This window comes from Triticum dicoccoides, chromosome 1A, assembly GCF_002162155.2.
Source record: "Triticum dicoccoides isolate Atlit2015 ecotype Zavitan chromosome 1A, WEW_v2.0, whole genome shotgun sequence".
In the NCBI taxonomy this organism is placed as follows: Eukaryota; Viridiplantae; Streptophyta; class Magnoliopsida; order Poales; family Poaceae; genus Triticum; species Triticum dicoccoides.
The window spans coordinates 549798846-549814405 of NC_041380.1; the positions used below are offsets into that span (position 1 = coordinate 549798846).

At 46.9% G+C, this 15560-nt stretch overlaps 3 protein-coding genes and 1 non-coding gene across 5 annotated transcripts; 3 read left to right on the forward strand and 1 right to left on the reverse strand.

Moving 5' to 3' along the window:
- The first annotated feature begins 447 nt into the window (after positions 1–447).
- TRNAV-UAC lies at positions 448–520 on the forward strand. Its single transcript has one exon. It is a non-coding gene; the product is annotated as a tRNA-Val (tRNA).
- An 80-nt stretch (positions 521–600) lies between these two features.
- On the forward strand, positions 601–1573 carry LOC119325796. 2 transcript variants are annotated; one of them, XM_037599548.1, is made up of 2 exons: positions 601–977; positions 1196–1573. In XM_037599548.1, the coding sequence occupies exon 1, from the start codon at positions 629–631 to the stop codon at positions 893–895; it is 267 nt and encodes an 88-aa protein (XP_037455445.1). In that variant the 5' UTR covers positions 601–628; the 3' UTR covers positions 896–977; positions 1196–1573. The 2 variants fall into 2 exon arrangements, with proteins under 2 accessions (XP_037455445.1, XP_037455504.1); XM_037599607.1 differs by lacking the exon at positions 1196–1573 and adding an exon at positions 1081–1186.
- Positions 1574–3864: 2291 nt separating this feature from the next.
- Positions 3865–4579, forward strand: LOC119325954 (nuclear transcription factor Y subunit C-3-like). The gene has a single exon (XM_037599699.1). The coding sequence runs from the start codon at positions 3967–3969 to the stop codon at positions 4372–4374; it is 408 nt and encodes a 135-aa protein (XP_037455596.1). The 5' UTR covers positions 3865–3966; the 3' UTR covers positions 4375–4579.
- Positions 4580–9893: 5314 nt separating this feature from the next.
- Positions 9894–14435, reverse strand: LOC119288319 (pre-mRNA cleavage factor Im 25 kDa subunit 2-like). The gene is made up of 7 exons (XM_037567943.1): positions 14154–14435; positions 13343–13388; positions 13095–13188; positions 12925–12998; positions 12198–12284; positions 12006–12116; positions 9894–10315 (listed from the first exon to the last, which is right to left on the reverse strand). Exons 1-7 carry the CDS (start codon positions 14279–14281, stop codon positions 10244–10246), a joined length of 612 nt encoding a protein of 203 aa, XP_037423840.1. The 5' UTR covers positions 14282–14435; the 3' UTR covers positions 9894–10243.
- Between the last annotated feature and the right edge of the window lie 1125 nt (positions 14436–15560).

A 15560-nucleotide genomic window follows, 5' to 3' on the forward strand; every position in this document is an offset into this window, starting at 1 on the left:
TAATTAGTTTAATTAAAAGAAACCCCTGCTTAGGAAAACCAACATACGGTTTCTCTCCTGACGGACCGCGTCCTAATATAACAGACGCGTCCTTCTAATCCCATCTCTTGTAATGATCGCATATGTGCGGCGCGTCCCTTCCGGGGATATAAATCTGTACATCATCACAATCAATCAATATTGATTGTTACTATTCACTATTGTTTCTTTAAAATAACAAATGGCTATACCCCGCAAAAAAAATTAACAAATGGCTATAACTTATAGCCAAACAACAGCGTAACTTTGAATACGTACTACTTATATTCACAAAAAAAGAAAAGAATACGGACCACTTGACTTGACAGAACTGCAAACCTTTAAACGGTTGGCCACTGATCTTAGGCGTGGCGAAAGATCACGCTGATTAGAAAAATAAAATGTTTAGATTTCGTTTCTACAACAGAAGCTGCTGTGGTGTAGTGGTTATCACGTCAGTCTTACACACTGAAGGTCTCCGGTTCGATCCCGGGCAGCAGCACCTTTTTTCTATTAATCTTTTTCATCTTTTCGGCATGCCAACCCTTCAAGAGAAACTGCTGGTTCAGCTGCAGCGTCACATCGTCGCGTCAACCCGAGAGAGGCAGAGATGAGGGGCGGCGGGCGGGCGCGGCAGAACGCGATCCGGTCGGGCATCGTGGTGCTGGGCGCCGCGGCATTCGCCTACCTCTCCTACCGCGTCGGATTCAAGCCCTACCTCGACCGCGCCCAGGAGGCCATGGACTACCAAATCCACAGCTCCGACCACGCCGCAGCCGCAGCCGCCGCCGCCTCCTGGGAGGACCAGCCCGGTCACCCGGAGGGCGACGGCGGCCTCGCGCCGTCCAGGGACCCGGCCACCGTGCTCCGCGACTGACTCGCCCCGCCGTCAGGGGGCTTCCGCGGCAGCTTGGCTCGTTGTGGCATTTCGCCGAACGCTTTGTAAGCGGATAATAAAGGTACTGGAACTGAACTGTTTTGGCACTGGAATGAATTTCCTTGCTGTTATTGCTGGTATGGTCTCAAATAAGTTAATCCATGCATGATTCTGTCATCATACAGTTAGTTCACTGAAAACTCACCTGCGCTGCTCACCTGATGTGAAGATGCTGAAACTGTGATTGGTGGCTGTAGTTGACCAGGCAGTTTTGAGATTAATTGGCTTTGCAAATTGTAGGACCAGGAAGCAGAACATCTTCTAGATTCCAGCGACATTGTTGCAGATCTGTGTGATCCTAATGGGAAATCTCGTTTGCCCCATGTTCTTGCGCCGACTTACTCACGGTAGCGATTAATCACCTATCGTTGCAATTTGAGTGATGTAGAGATGTTAGTTCTTCAGGAGCTTGAAGAATGTAGGTCTTGCCCTCATATTTGGAGATAGTTTCCTCTCCTATGTAGGGCGTTGTCTTTCTTAGTGCGACATTTTCTTGCCTGCCAGGCACAGTTGCATCGTCCCATGTAAACGCGGCCTGCCGCTGGACACTCTGTATTATTTCTCCTTTCCTCTAATACATCGGCACGCAAGCCTTTTGCGTGTCCGCAAAAAAAAAAAGGTCTTGCCCTTCGTACCTAGACTTGTTTTGGTCGAGTGCTTTATGCAGGGTCGGCAGATACGGTAGAAATAAAGAAAACATTGGTTCGAGAGCAAACATGCCAAAGGCCAACAGAACTTTGTGATTTCATTTCACTGAATTGGGTACAGAAACAAGGTGAAAGAGAGAAAGGAGTTTGCTTCTTCTCTTATCGGCTCATTTGGTTTCAGGGTCTCCCCCGGGGATCCTGACCTTTTTCCGGTGCGTGAAAACCACGTGGAATCTCTGGCCAGGGAGAACCAGCGCCACATTTGGACGACCCGATCCATGGGGCGGCCCAGCCCGAACCCTCCTCTTTTCCCGGGCAGAAGTTCCACGCCTACGCACTCGTGGCGAATCTCCCCGTGCCGTCTCCCTCGCGACGATGCGACTCGCAGCTCGTCCTGGCGAAGACCACCAAATGACCATCCAAAACAGGAGAACTCCCCTGTGGAAGCTCATGTGCCGTTGAAATTTCCCTCTCGGGGTTTACTGCCCTGGGTTGTCCTCCCGCAGCCACCAAACAAAGCCTAAAAGGCAAGAAGTTGTCACTGGGTTGGGAGATCATCAGAATATGTTGGTGTCCTATGACCGTTATGTGGTTCCGAAGGTAATAAAAAGGAAAACGAGGATATGCAGGGCGAATTGCACAAGGGGAGGCGTTGGAGCATCCGAAGCGACCACGGAAAGGGCTGTTTTGTGATATATTAAAAAAGTGTGAGACAACATTACGAATTTTGAAACTTGGCAGGATGGGGCATCAGGGAGGAGACAAAAGCACGATGATGGCAGCCGGGTAGGAGGATGAGGCCTTCCATAACCTCGACACATTGCAGACACGAATTTGCTTAGGGGGAGGTATAAAATTTGTTGGCATGCAAAGTTGAGGGTGCGAATTTTGATTTTGAAGTTGAGGGACCAAATTAACATGCGCTAGTTGATAAGTTGAGGGACGAAATATGAAATTATTTCTTATACATAATAAAGGATTACATTCTTGGCCAGTCTAGGATAACCGAGATATCCGTGAGTGAATCGAGATCCCAAACTGCACATACTCTTGTCTTTGTAGATGGCCAATTGACATAAATCATGTGCCACCTCATTCAACTATCTCCGAGCATCTTGTGCCTTGAACTTCTTGCGATGGGCAGATCACTGCCATAATTCAGCCCATCTTGATCTTCAAAATCTACTATTTGTGCCAGTGCCATAACTCAGTAGGAAAATGAACCTGCAACATGTTCTAGACAAAATATCTCCTTTCTAGAGAAAACTTTTCAATGTTTCCAAAGAATAATAATGTCAACATTGTTGATTAAATTTCCCCAAAAAAACATTGTTGATTAAAAATCATTCTACCAGTGCCAATAAATATTTTATCCGTCTAGTTCGAGAAAATTGCTCATGTATCCAAGTTAAAGGTACGCACATCTCGTTTTGTACTCTCAAAACAAGTGCAGAATCGCTAGCTCCCCAAATTTTACAAACTAGCAGAAATTTGCTTCACCTAAAAAAAGGCAAAAAAAAATTGCTTCACCTAAAAAAATTTGCTTAGAAAATGTTCTGGAAAGTAGAACTGTCGAAAAATGATAAACAAGTAGAAAGTCAACCTATGAGCCCTGATCTGGTGTGTGTTGCCGGTTCTATGCCCGCAGACACGCTAGCTACTATGGCGCCAACTGGCATAGGGTACCGTGTTCATTTGTCCATATTTTGTCAAACTTGCATATGTACTGCATTTGTTTTGTATGCCTTGTAATGCCAATACCGTAACATGCGATACATAATACGTATATACAAGAATACATACGCTACTAGCTAAAACTGCGCTTTACACCGGCGCTTACGCACCGCGAAAAGGACGCCTTCAAAATACGGCCGGGATGCTCCTCGGTGCCATCGCCTCCTTGACCGTGGATACGGAGAGAGACTCTCGCTGTCCGAGCGACAGGTGCGCTCACGCAGCGCAAGCACAAGGCTGCAAGCAACAGCGTCCAACGAGAGCTACGCCCCTCATTTATCTACCCGCGTTCGTACACCATCGCGATCCCAACCACCGTCTCCCATGATTTGTTTACGCGAATCTCTACATGCGCGAAAGATCAATCATACCGGTCTCTGTCGAAACTGCCGGCCCCGGCCACCTCCGGTTGCGGGCCGGCCATGGACAGCAGCCGCCACGACCACGCGCTCCCTTCCTTGTTCGCGGGTCAAACGGCGTGCGTATATAAGATCCCGTCCATGGCCGCGCTCGATTGGAGGTTGCACCGTTCGTTTGTTTGTTATAGAACTCATAGCTATAGATAGCTCCTTGCACGGCGGCGAGAAGATTAGGTAGCTAGCTAGCACCGGGTCGGCGGCGATCTAGAGGATGAGGATTTCGAGGCCGTACTCGGGGGTGTCCAGAAGCGGGGCGACGGCGAGGACGGGGCCGCACGCGCTGCCGCTGGCGCGGATCAAGAAGATCATGAAGCGGTCGGCGGGGGACGGCAGCGGGGGCTACGGCGCCGGGGCCAGGATGATCTCGGGCGAGGCGCCCGTGGTGTTCTCCAGGGCGTGCGAGCTGTTCGTCGCCGAGCTGACGCAGGCCGCCTGGGCCGCCACGCTCGAGGGCCGGCGCCGGACCGTGCACGCCGAGGACGTCGCCGCCGCCGTCAGGGACACCGACCTCTTCGACTTCCTCGTCGACGTCGTCAAGCCCAGGCCAGGTGACGACGGCGTCGGCGACGGAGTCGGCCTCGCGCCGGCCGCCGGTGTCCACGGCGGCGCGCTCGACTAGAAACTTGTCGGTGCAATGCATGCATGCATGCATGCGCGCTCGTCGTGGCTTGTGGAATCAAACTGTGCCGCGATTAATTGCACTAATTCCGTTCATGTTGATTTTACCTGCTCTACTGCTGCCAATACAAGCAGAATGACGCAGCGGTGCAACTAGCACGATTTGATTAACTTGTACTGCCGCACACTACACTGGAACTGTATTTCTACATTTGTCGTTCCATTTCTACTGTTGTTAAGGAATATTTGAAGATTTTTCATTGCTACGAAATCAATAGAGAATCTGTCTTTTATACAAAAGGTTTTCGTTGATTACAAGCTATTGGAGAGGTTCATGACATTTTTCTATGATGTAACCAAACGACTTTTTGGTGACAATTTGTGTAATGTCCAAACCCTTACAAACGAAAAGGCAAAGATATTCTGTCCTTGCATCTCTAGGATCTGGCAAGTCAAACAAGCTGCAACATCAACTAAATAAACATGCTGCAATATGACAAAATTACTAGAATGAGTGCACCCATTTTCTAGAATTTAGTAAACATATATTTGTAAATTTTGAATAATCCCGGAAAACCTCACACACACAAGAAGAAATGGAACAAATACACGACTTTGGGGGCTAAGGTATCACGAAACCACAACTCAAGATTTTAACAAAAACCACAACTCTAAGACTAACCGGTAACAAAAACCCAAAATCTCCGGTTGAACACAACTCTAACGACCAAGCCCCACCAGTCATAGACACAAAGTAGTGAAATGATTTTTAGCCTGAGCTCACATTAGAGTCGGCTTGAGCTAAGTCGACTAGACATGAGGCGAACCGAGCCGAACTCAAAATGGACTTGCATAGATGTTTTATTAATCGGCTGAAGATTTTCCAAATTGATCGTTTAAGATGTTTTGAATTACTGTATTTTTTAAAGTTTATTGAAATCTTCAAATTTTTGAAGAAAATTTGGCTAAATCCTACATTTTTGCAAATTTAAACTGGCTGAAAATTCCCCATATTGATCATTCAATATGTTTAGAATTACGAGAATGATTTCAGTTTTTCCCAAAAAAGGAATTTTGGCCACATATATAGAAAAATTATGCAAACTTTGAATTTTTAGCCCATTTTATGATTTTGAGATTTCTTCATGCTTTAATTTTATAAGTTAGCTGACGTTGGCTCTGCTAAAACCGACCTCTTTTTCAATAAAATAATATGAGCCCTTTGCGACTTGAATAAAAATGAGAATCATTTTGATTGAAGATATAACATTCTCCTATAAAATGGATACACGGAGTTAACATATGTTTAGTAGAAGTCAGCTACTCCATCCATCTAATAATGTGAAACGTTATTACATCCAATATGTGACCTTGGATGTAATAACATCTTGCATTATGAGGCGGAGGGAGTATTATACTATTATTATCCACAATAAATAAATAAACTATGATTTTGAAAATATATATTCCTTTAACATTGAATCTTTGATAGAAACGTTTTCACCTTCTTGGAAATTTATAGGGCTTTTTCATGATGTAACCAAACAACCTTTTTTTTGTGTAAAAATTTCGATCTATTCATTTTCAATCATGATAGTACAACAAACACTAAAAATAATAAAAACTACGTCTAGATCCATAGACCATCTAGCGACGACTACAAGCACTGAAGCCGCTATTATCGCCCCTCCCTTGACGAAGCCGGGCAAAATTTGTTGTAGTATAGTCGGAAAGTCGTCGTGCTAAGGTCACATAGGACCAGCGCAATAGAACAGCAATCGCCGCCGATGAAGAGTAGCGTAGATCAGAAGAATCCAACCTGAAGACACAAGAACAAAGCTGAACGACGAACAAATCCGAGCAAATCCATCAAAGACGGATCTGCCGGAGACACAACCCCACACGTCCACCGACGATGCTAGAAGCACCACCGAAAACGGGGCCTAAACATGAAGAACCTTATTCCATCTTCAGGAAGCCGCCGCCGTCTCATCTTACTCAACAGGATACAAACCCTAATAAAACTCGAAGAAATATCTAAAAACGAAGCCCTTCCACCGTCAAGGGCCAAGATTCACTCCGCTCCCATGGCCCTAAGGCCACCGAAGATGAGCGGACCGCCGGCGGCGCCGGCGGGAGGCCAAACAACCTTTGATCCATGACATGGCATGGCTCCACAATATCAGTCAGTTCAGAATACGCTTGTCAGTTCAGAATACGCTTGTCAAATGTATTCTCATGGTTTTCAGAAAATATGATCATTTGCGAAAACATATAACGTGAGTCATGATATCTTCTTAGAATGGCCCAAACAATACAGATTTTCGTGGAAATTGAAAATTTAAATGACATCCTCAAATGCCATGTCAAATTATCAAATCTGCCTAACAAACTACACTCTCACTCTGAGAAAAACTAGTACACCAAAAATCTTGACGTCGGCGGCGGCAATGAGCCTCCTGGAAGCCCGCCTCTCGTCCGTCGCCAAGAACTGCACCCGCCGGCAGCTCAACCAGATCCATGGCCTCCTCCTCACCTCCTCCCTCCACCGCCTCCCGGGCCTGCCCGCCCTCCTCGTCCGCCGCGCCGCCGACGTCGGCGACATGGCCCACGCCGACCTGCTCTTCTCCTCGTTCCTCCGGTCGGGGGCGCCGCCTGACGCCGCCCTCTACAACGCCATGATCCGCGGGCGCTCCTACCACGGCCCCCACGAGCGCGCGCTGGAGCTGTTCGACGAGATGCCGCGCCGGGGCCTGGTGGCTGACGGATTCACCTACCCGTACGTCCTGGACGCGTGCGCGCGGCTCCGGGCGCGGCGGCGCGGCGAGGGCGTCCACGGCCGGGTCCTGAAGGAGGGGCTCGACCACGTGCCGGCCGTCGGGAGCTCGCTGCTCGCATTCTACGTCTCCGTCGGCGGCGGCTCGCTGGGCGACGCGCGGAGGCTGTTCGACGGATTGCGCGTCAGGTCCGTGGGCCTGTCGAACCACATGATAGCGGAGCACGCCAAGGCCGGGGACGTCGGCTCCGCGCGAGAGGTCTTCGACGCGATGCCAGACAGGGACGTCGTGTCGTGGAACACAATGCTCGCCGTGCACGTCAGGTCGGGCGACATCGCGGCAGCGAAGGAGCTCTTCGCGGAGATGCCGGAGAGGGACGTGGTGTCTTGGACAACGATGCTGAGGGCGCTGTCCGTCGCCGGCGACTTCGCCGGCATGAGGAGCCTGTTCAGCCGGATGCCGGAGAGGAACCTGGTGTCCTGGAACTGCGTGCTCTCGAGCTACACCAGGCACGGCAGGTTCTCGCAGGCGCTCCGCCTCTTCCCATGGATGCTGCTCGAAGGCCACACGCCCAACAGCTTCACCGTCGTGTCGCTCCTCTCGGCCTGCGAGCACCTCCGGAAGCTCCGGATGGGCCGGTGGGTGCACGCCAACCTGGTGACGCCGGCGCTGCAGGCCCACGCCGCCGTCGGGACGGCGCTGTTGGAGATGTACGCCATGTGCTGCGACGTAGCCCGCGCGCTCGTCGTCTTCTTCAAGATGCGCGGCAAGGACGTGTTCGCCTGGAACGTGATGATCAGGGGCCTGGCGGTGCACGGGCGGGCCGGCGACGCGCTCAGGCTGTTCGACCTCATGAAGCGGCAGGGCTTCCGGCCCGACCGCTTCACCTTCATGGGCGTGCTGCTGGCGTGCAGCCACGGGGGGCTCGTCGGCGAAGGGCGCAGGGCGTTCGACGCGATGCAGAGGGACCACGGCGTCCGCCCCTCGCCGGAGCACTAGGCTGCCTGGTCGACCTGCTCTGCCGTGGCGGCGATGTCGACGGGGCGGTGAGCGTGGTGCGCGCGATGCCTTGCCGGCCGGACCGGGGGGTCTGGAGGGCGCTGCTCGGCGGGTGCGGCGTTCGGGCTGGCCTCGGGTCGGCCGAGGATGCGGCGACGGCGACGGGTGGCTGGTCGGTGGACGGCGAGCGTGCGCCGTTGAGCGATCTCTTCAAGATAAGCAAGTAGATATGCGAACCAGTAATTCAGACGGCGCTCACTGACTTGTCCGAGCTGGGTGAAGCCTCCTCTATATAACTTTGGTCGAATCCCTCGTTCATCGTCACCTCGATAGCATTGTTCCTCGCCCTCACCTCGCGTGTTGCCATGGCTGTCGACGGCGAGCAGCGCGCCACCGCGGTAAAGAACCCCACCATTGCCTACCGGGTCGCCTCTATATGCGACATGCTCGACGAGCATGACGCCACCAAGACGCCTATGAGCGCTAGCCGAGTTGCTGCCATGTACTCCATTGAAAGGTTGGAAGACTTGTGATGCCCATGGAAGTCGGAAGAGGTGGAAAAGGAGACAAATCCTCTAAATTAGCCATGTTGCTCCCACCAACCATGCTCTGCAGATTATTACGGGCTATGTCAGGTTTCATGATTTAGCATAGATTAATGAAAATAAATCTGTTGATTGGGTGTTATGGGTTTAAAGGTTTTCCAGGTATCCTCAGTTCAATTGATTGCACTTGTTGACAATGGAAGAACAAAAAGGCCATCATCATACTCAGCAGTGACATCAAAGGGACTTGTGGATTTGACATGCTTGGTTCTCACAACAACATTAGTGGGCTTCACTCCCGTGTTTAGAAGACTTTGTAATGGGGAAGTGTCGCCGTGCAAATACACTGTCAATGGGCACGATTACAATATGGGATACTACCTTGCTGCTGATATCTGTTATCAGTGGGCAACGTTTATGAAGACCATATCCGATCCTCGTGGTAACAAACAAAGCCACTTTACAACAATACAAAAACTAGGAAGGATGTGCAGAGAGCATTCAGAGTGCTCCAAACTCATTTGGGAATTGTCCATGGAGTTGCAGTGACGTGGGAATCGAAGACTTTGTGGCAGTTGATGATATGTTATGTTATTTTGCACAATATAATAGTTGAGGACGAGGATGAAGGGGCAACCCGAACCCAATATTATTGAGAAATCTGAAGAACAAGATGTAGATCAGATTCAGATTTAATCTTCGAGACCAACAGATGCATGTGCAACTACCACAATGAAAATCAAAGAGCTTAATGTTTGAATTATGCAATTACAATAAATTTTATGTTTAAACCATGTATTTCACTACAAACAAATGTTATTTACATGTGATATTTATGTGTATGATAGATATGCATGGATTTGATGATTTTGATGAGTGGCTATTCGGCAGGACATATGAGGAGCCGTCCAACACTGTCCAGGGTCACGCCAAGTCCGGCTATAGATGCTCCATGGCCGGATTTGTCAAGTCCAGCTATAGATGCTCCATGGCCGTACACAGACATTTAGGGAGGACGGTTTTGCCAAGTCCGGCTATAGATGCTCCATGGCCGGATTTGCACCGAGTTACCGGCTGGTGTCACTCAATCTCTGTGATCTGGCGTTGTGGCATGTGAGATCAAAAGGAGGAAAATATAAGTATATAGTGATAATACAGACATAGACAAGCCAGCAACTGTATAAAATGCATAGCGTCAGTGACGAAGAACCGATGCACCGTAGTTACTACTACAGGAGACCATAGCAATCATACAGACATACGTGCATTGCTACGTACGTACGTACATACACATGAACAGATTAGCGCGCCGGAGCAACAACCGATTACCATCCAAATAATAATACACCACGTATCTAACCAGCCTGAGCTGCATGAACAGCATGCATCGCCAAATAAAAGACAGTCGGAATGAGCATCTAGTTTATGAAAATTGGCGCCTAAATAAGGAGTCATGCTAAGTTGATCAGCATCTAGTTTGGTGCTTCGTCCAAGATCCATCTCAATACATCTTACTGGACTAATCTTCACATCTCATCACCACTACTGATTACGAGCTCACCATGTTGAACTGGAACCTGGACAGCTGCTGCGGGATGGTGGAAATCACTGGTCCATACCGCTGCATCCACATACAGAACAAAATTCAGACTATTTCATACAAGCATCATGAAATAACAAAATTTAAACTGCACATGGAAATATGCAAAGCACTGTAAAAAAAAAAAGCAAACTCTGCACGGTCGCATGAAATAACAAAAAGAAAACTGCAGGTTTCAAGGATCCTATTCCTATCACCTGGCTACAGAGTAAATATCCATATGGATATTTAACAACTAAGCCAGTATTGACAGCACCAAAAATGACTTATATTGCAGGTTTTTAACTGGACAGGACAGGGTACTTTCTCAGTCAAATATAGATGGAAAGTAGAACAAAATAGTGAAGCAAAACAAAATTGCTTGTAGTGGGATACATCTTTGTGAAGAAAAAGGTATTATCACTGGGGCCCTTTTTTAGTGTGTGCTTGGTTGGAGGTATGTAATGGAATGGTTCCAGATATTGGTACCATTCTGGTGTTTCGTTGCGAGCACTCAGCAAATCAGAATGAAAATAAGATGGTCCCACAAACAGGAATGTTCGCCCAGATTCACAACATGTTGATAACGCAAAATCGGCCTAAACGACCAATTCATTGCTGCATTCATTCGTCATGTGGTCTCTATCTCACTGTAAACAAAAAAGAAAACCCTATCTCTTGTCCATCTCTGTGGCGGCACACACATCTTGGTGGCTGTAAATGGGAGGCGAGACAGCAACTGTTGCTAGGTGGTGTAGAAGCAGTGGGCCAGCACTCCTTTTGGAGTGCTGGGCAGCTGCTGGGTTGGAGCTGCTATGGGCAAGATGCTGGGCGTAGCAGCTGATGGGACTCGGCATCTGCTAGGAGACTAGGAGGTGACCAGAACCGCGAGCAGAGGAAGGAGCAAAGGTGGGCTTCCGAAGAGCAAGGGAATATCATGGAAATGGCCAGACAAATGAAGCTCAAGGTATGCATGCAAAAACAAAATCCTAGCTAGTTAATTGGTCAGGTATCTGTTGGATTTCGAGGCACATTCCAGAGTTAATTGTTGTTACATTGCTCACCACTGAGATTATATTTTACAGTTCATGTACATTACAAATATTTCTTTAATTTGTCATGCGCGTACATTACATTACAATTATTTCTTTAATTTGTCTAACTAGTTGGTTTGGGTGACTAGGTATGTCATGAAGAACTTTGGATGACTAGTTTTTGTGAAGCCTTACATATGAACTTCGTATGGTTGCATGGACTATTGTAGAGAACGGTTATTGGTACAGCATAAATCGGTGCTTCATACTTTTAAACTTTCGGCAGTGTTTATGTCTGATGTCTATATTTGTCATGCGTGTGCATGCTTATTATTAATTGTTTGTGCTGGAAATACAAATGAAATGCTCCTGAAAATTCAAATGAGCTATTGGTGAAATTTACACGTATGCAAGAGGCAACATTACCCTTCATATCAAGAAGGGACTCAAACTATATTCATTCCATGCATCCATCCAGCAAACCACAGAATGGAAGCATCCCATTCAATAATGGCATTCCCTCAACCAAACAAAATCTGGAATGATTGTATTTTTCGTTCCAAACACTTAGATTTAACCATTCCATCCTACTTGGTTCCCAGCCAAACAGAACCTGAAGGCATATATTTGAGGGATGGGTACAGTGCTTCCAAACAGCATTAAAAGTGAACTTTCACCATAAGATGAGTGCTGCTTACCTGAACATTGTCATACAGTTCAAACAGTGGAACAGCAAGTAGCTTCAAGTTCCTTGGAACAGCAAAATACTCCCTTTCAGTTAGGTGAACAATGAAAAGCTTCTTGCACTCCTGTTCATCAAATTGGTCATTTCCATTCCTGAATCCCAAATCCTAATAATAGATGGTTACAAGAAAAACTCAAGAGTGTACCTTGGGCTTTGTTATATGTGGAGGGCAGTAAGGATACATCACGGTTTCAAAGTTTGGCCTCCACCATTCAGCAACACACTCTCCAACCTGAAAGTAACAAGCATATTAGAACTTTATCTGAATGGATACAGTTTACAGATCTATCATTTACATGGATCTCACCACAACAAAGTCAGCATGATAATTAACAAAACCGGAGCCTAAAGTTACGGTAAGCAGAGGCTAGGACAGGAAAGTTCTCCCTGATTCGACATACTTCATATTTTGGTGAATACATCAAAACCATTACAGAGACATCCGCTCAAAAGTTAGAACCTTGTTGTACAAACGTGTAGACGCAAAGAAGATAGCATGCGCCAGTATGACAGTACGCAGTTAACACTGGAAAGTGTGTTAACGATTTTCTGTAATTAACACACAAGGTAATGTTCCAATTTAGGTGCAGCCACAATATAGGCCATAAGGAGCTATATAATGTTATTATTGCATGACTTAAATGAGGAATGACTATAACAACCATGTTAAGTGAACAGGTTATGGGGCGCTGAAATGGAAGTTCAATTTTTCTTTCTTCTAGATGCAGATAACCTTCTCTACTACTGAGTTAACTATGATCCAGCAAGGTACAAAGTGAACAGATACAACTTGAAGGCCCAAAAATATAAGTAATGAGATATGGTCATTCACCATTAACAAAAATGAAACTGAATTCCTCTTGGTTCATTACCTGCCAGTTAGGTGGAAAGGAAGGTGAGTTAACTGCAAGCTTGCTGCATAGCTTCCTTTTCAGGCCCTCAATTTCTGCAGGATTCCAGTCACAAGAGTGAACAGCTAAAGACTCATGATGGTACCAAATAAGAAAGATATGATAGAAAAGCTGAGCAACCAAAAACTCACCACTTTCTCCAGGCTTCAACCGTCCACCAGGAAGTTTGCAAAATGTGTTTCCAATTTGCAACAACAGTATGTGGGGGTGGTTGTGCTCTTGCACCTATATAAGACAATCCAAGTGAATATTTCAGTTTATTTGACAAATTACTACAGCCATAACCCACTGTAACTGCAGGAATTTTGCTGACAACTGGATGTTTCAGGCACAAGAATGCAAATAACAGTAACTATGAGATGGATGAATACAAACATACCAATAGAATTGCTTCAACACTTGTCCGCATTCCTTCTTTCATGTAGCTGTCATTTGCACAAGTAATTAGTGGGTTAACTGATGATCCATTTGACAGAATAAGGTTACACTACTTAGCAGAGTAGCCAAGTGTTCAGGGGATACTTAGGAGACAACATAGAATGTACATAAATCTAGCAACCAGTTGAAGAAACAGCACAAGAATCTATATGGGCTCTCTTTATGAAATATGATATGATACATATTAGCTTGACATTCCAGGCTAGTATTCCAACAAATTATCATGTACAATGCTCCATAATAGTTACCAGTTACTTCCTTACAAGAAAGGGATCTGCCAAGCACTATGCTCAAAAGCTAGAGCTGCCAGTAAGATCTAGTGATTGTTATTGTAGTTCCCTTGCAACACACATCCAGTACAGGCACTACACAGAGGCACAAAGCACCTGAAGCCAAGGTATTACTTGAACAGATTGCTCGGCATTACTTAAAGTCAACACCCTAAGTTTAAAGCCATTCCAATAACGAAATTTCATGTATTGACATACATACAGATGCAAAAACAGTAGACTTCATGAACAGTAATGAAGCAACTTCGACAGTACCTAAATAAGGGCCAAAATAAGGCATTCTCAAATTTTGTCTAAAATATGCAAGAAAGTGGCACTGACGAGGGAGGTCTTCGACCCAACAAAAACCGCATATGATGCGAGCTCTAGGGTTTAGGGTTTCCGGGAGAAGAGGACACCAGGGCCAGGGGCACATCTGGATCAGGGAGGCGGGGGAGGGGGACGGCGGGGAGGCGCACTCACTTGACCTTCATGCGAGCGAGGCGGTCGGCGACGGAGGTGTCCTTCTCCATCTTGGCCTCCTTGGTGCCGAACGTGTAGTTGGCGAGCGGGTACACGTTCACCACCGGCGAGGACGGAGCGCCCACCATCTCTTCCTCCGCTTCGCTTCGCCGGGCGCTGGCTCTTTCTTCTCGGGATCCGGTGGTTGCCGGCGGTGGCGGTGGCGGCGGGGGAGGAGAGGTGGTGCGGGCTTTTTTTGTGTGAGCGTCGGGGCTGTTCTTGTTTGTGGTTGTGGGGGTGGTGGGTTGGGCGTCTATCGATCGCGGGCTCGCCGCTTTGACCATGGCACATGTGGGCCTTGTGACTTTTTTTTCTTTTTCTTGAAACAGTGTGGGCCTGTGATTTTCCAGCAACGACCAGGAGTAAGAAAAAAAAATACTATTCCCTTCATCCCATAATATAAAAATGTTTTTAAAACGTGCATATTATAAGAGATAATATACACGTTTTAAGAGATAATATGTTTTGGATAAACGAATATGGTGGAACCAGCCCACCGGGATTTCGACCGTCAAAGTTTTACATCACAAGCAAAGTAAGTATACCTTAAATGGTTAGTTTTCTTGTAGTGGGACCAGCCCATCCGGATTCAAGTCCTGGCACGAGTGCTCGCATATTTCCTAGATTTACTTTAAAAATTATGATGCTATTCTTTTAGTGGTATGATATGTAAGTTTACTATTAGGTACCTGTGGCGACTTCGTCAATCTTTATTGCAGAACTTCACCCTAGATGATGTTTATGATGACAGGTTCCTCCTGCATGGCACACCTTTGTCCTCTAGACAGGCCTATTCCATCTTCACCTATGAGGACGGCATTGATCCTTTCGCCAAGCTTATTTGGTCCTCCAAGGTTCATATTGAGGTCAAGATTTTTTGGTTGGCTCCTCTTTAAGGATCGTCTCAACACCATGCACAACCTCCACGAGAAAGATGATCACTGATGATTCAATCTATCGTCGACATGATGCCCAAGTGGAGGATGTTACTCACTTGTCCGTTCATTGCCCGATTGCAGTTCAGGTGTGGGCTACCGCACCACATTCACTTGCTGCAATAACATGGCTTAGCCGGTTGGACTCAACTATGACATTTGACCTTCGGTCCCTTTCTCTATTCCTTGGAAATTTTGTGACTCTAGGGATGCTCGTGTTTTCTGCAATGAAGATCACACAACTAGGGCTACAATTATGAATCTTGTAAATGAGCTCTCTCTCACACACACCCTCTCTGTGTGTGTGTGTGTGTGTGTGTTTGTTTAGATTTACTCATAAAAAAGTGGTTGTCGTGTCTTCGCGCAAATACCTTTCCCTGCACGCTAGCGCACTCTTGTTACCTCGCCTTTGCCGCTTTGAATAATGTATTTA

Excerpts from the sequence above, each read along its gene's own strand:
- LOC119325796 (XM_037599548.1), top strand. The coding sequence starts at position 629 with ATGAGGGGCGGCGGGCGGGCGCGGCAGAACGCGATCCGGTCGGGCATC.
- LOC119288319 (XM_037567943.1), bottom strand. The coding sequence starts at position 14,281 with ATGGTGGGCGCTCCGTCCTCGCCGGTGGTGAACGTGTACCCGCTCGCC. Across the intron at positions 13,189-13,342 it reads GTGTTGAAGCAATTCTATTG|GTGCAAGAGCACAACCACCC; the intron begins GTATGTTTGTAT and ends TGTCTTATATAG. Across the intron at positions 12,999-13,094 it reads GTTGAAGCCTGGAGAAAGTG|AAATTGAGGGCCTGAAAAGG; the intron begins GTGAGTTTTTGG and ends GGAATCCTGCAG.
- LOC119325954 (XM_037599699.1), top strand. The coding sequence starts at position 3,967 with ATGAGGATTTCGAGGCCGTACTCGGGGGTGTCCAGAAGCGGGGCGACG.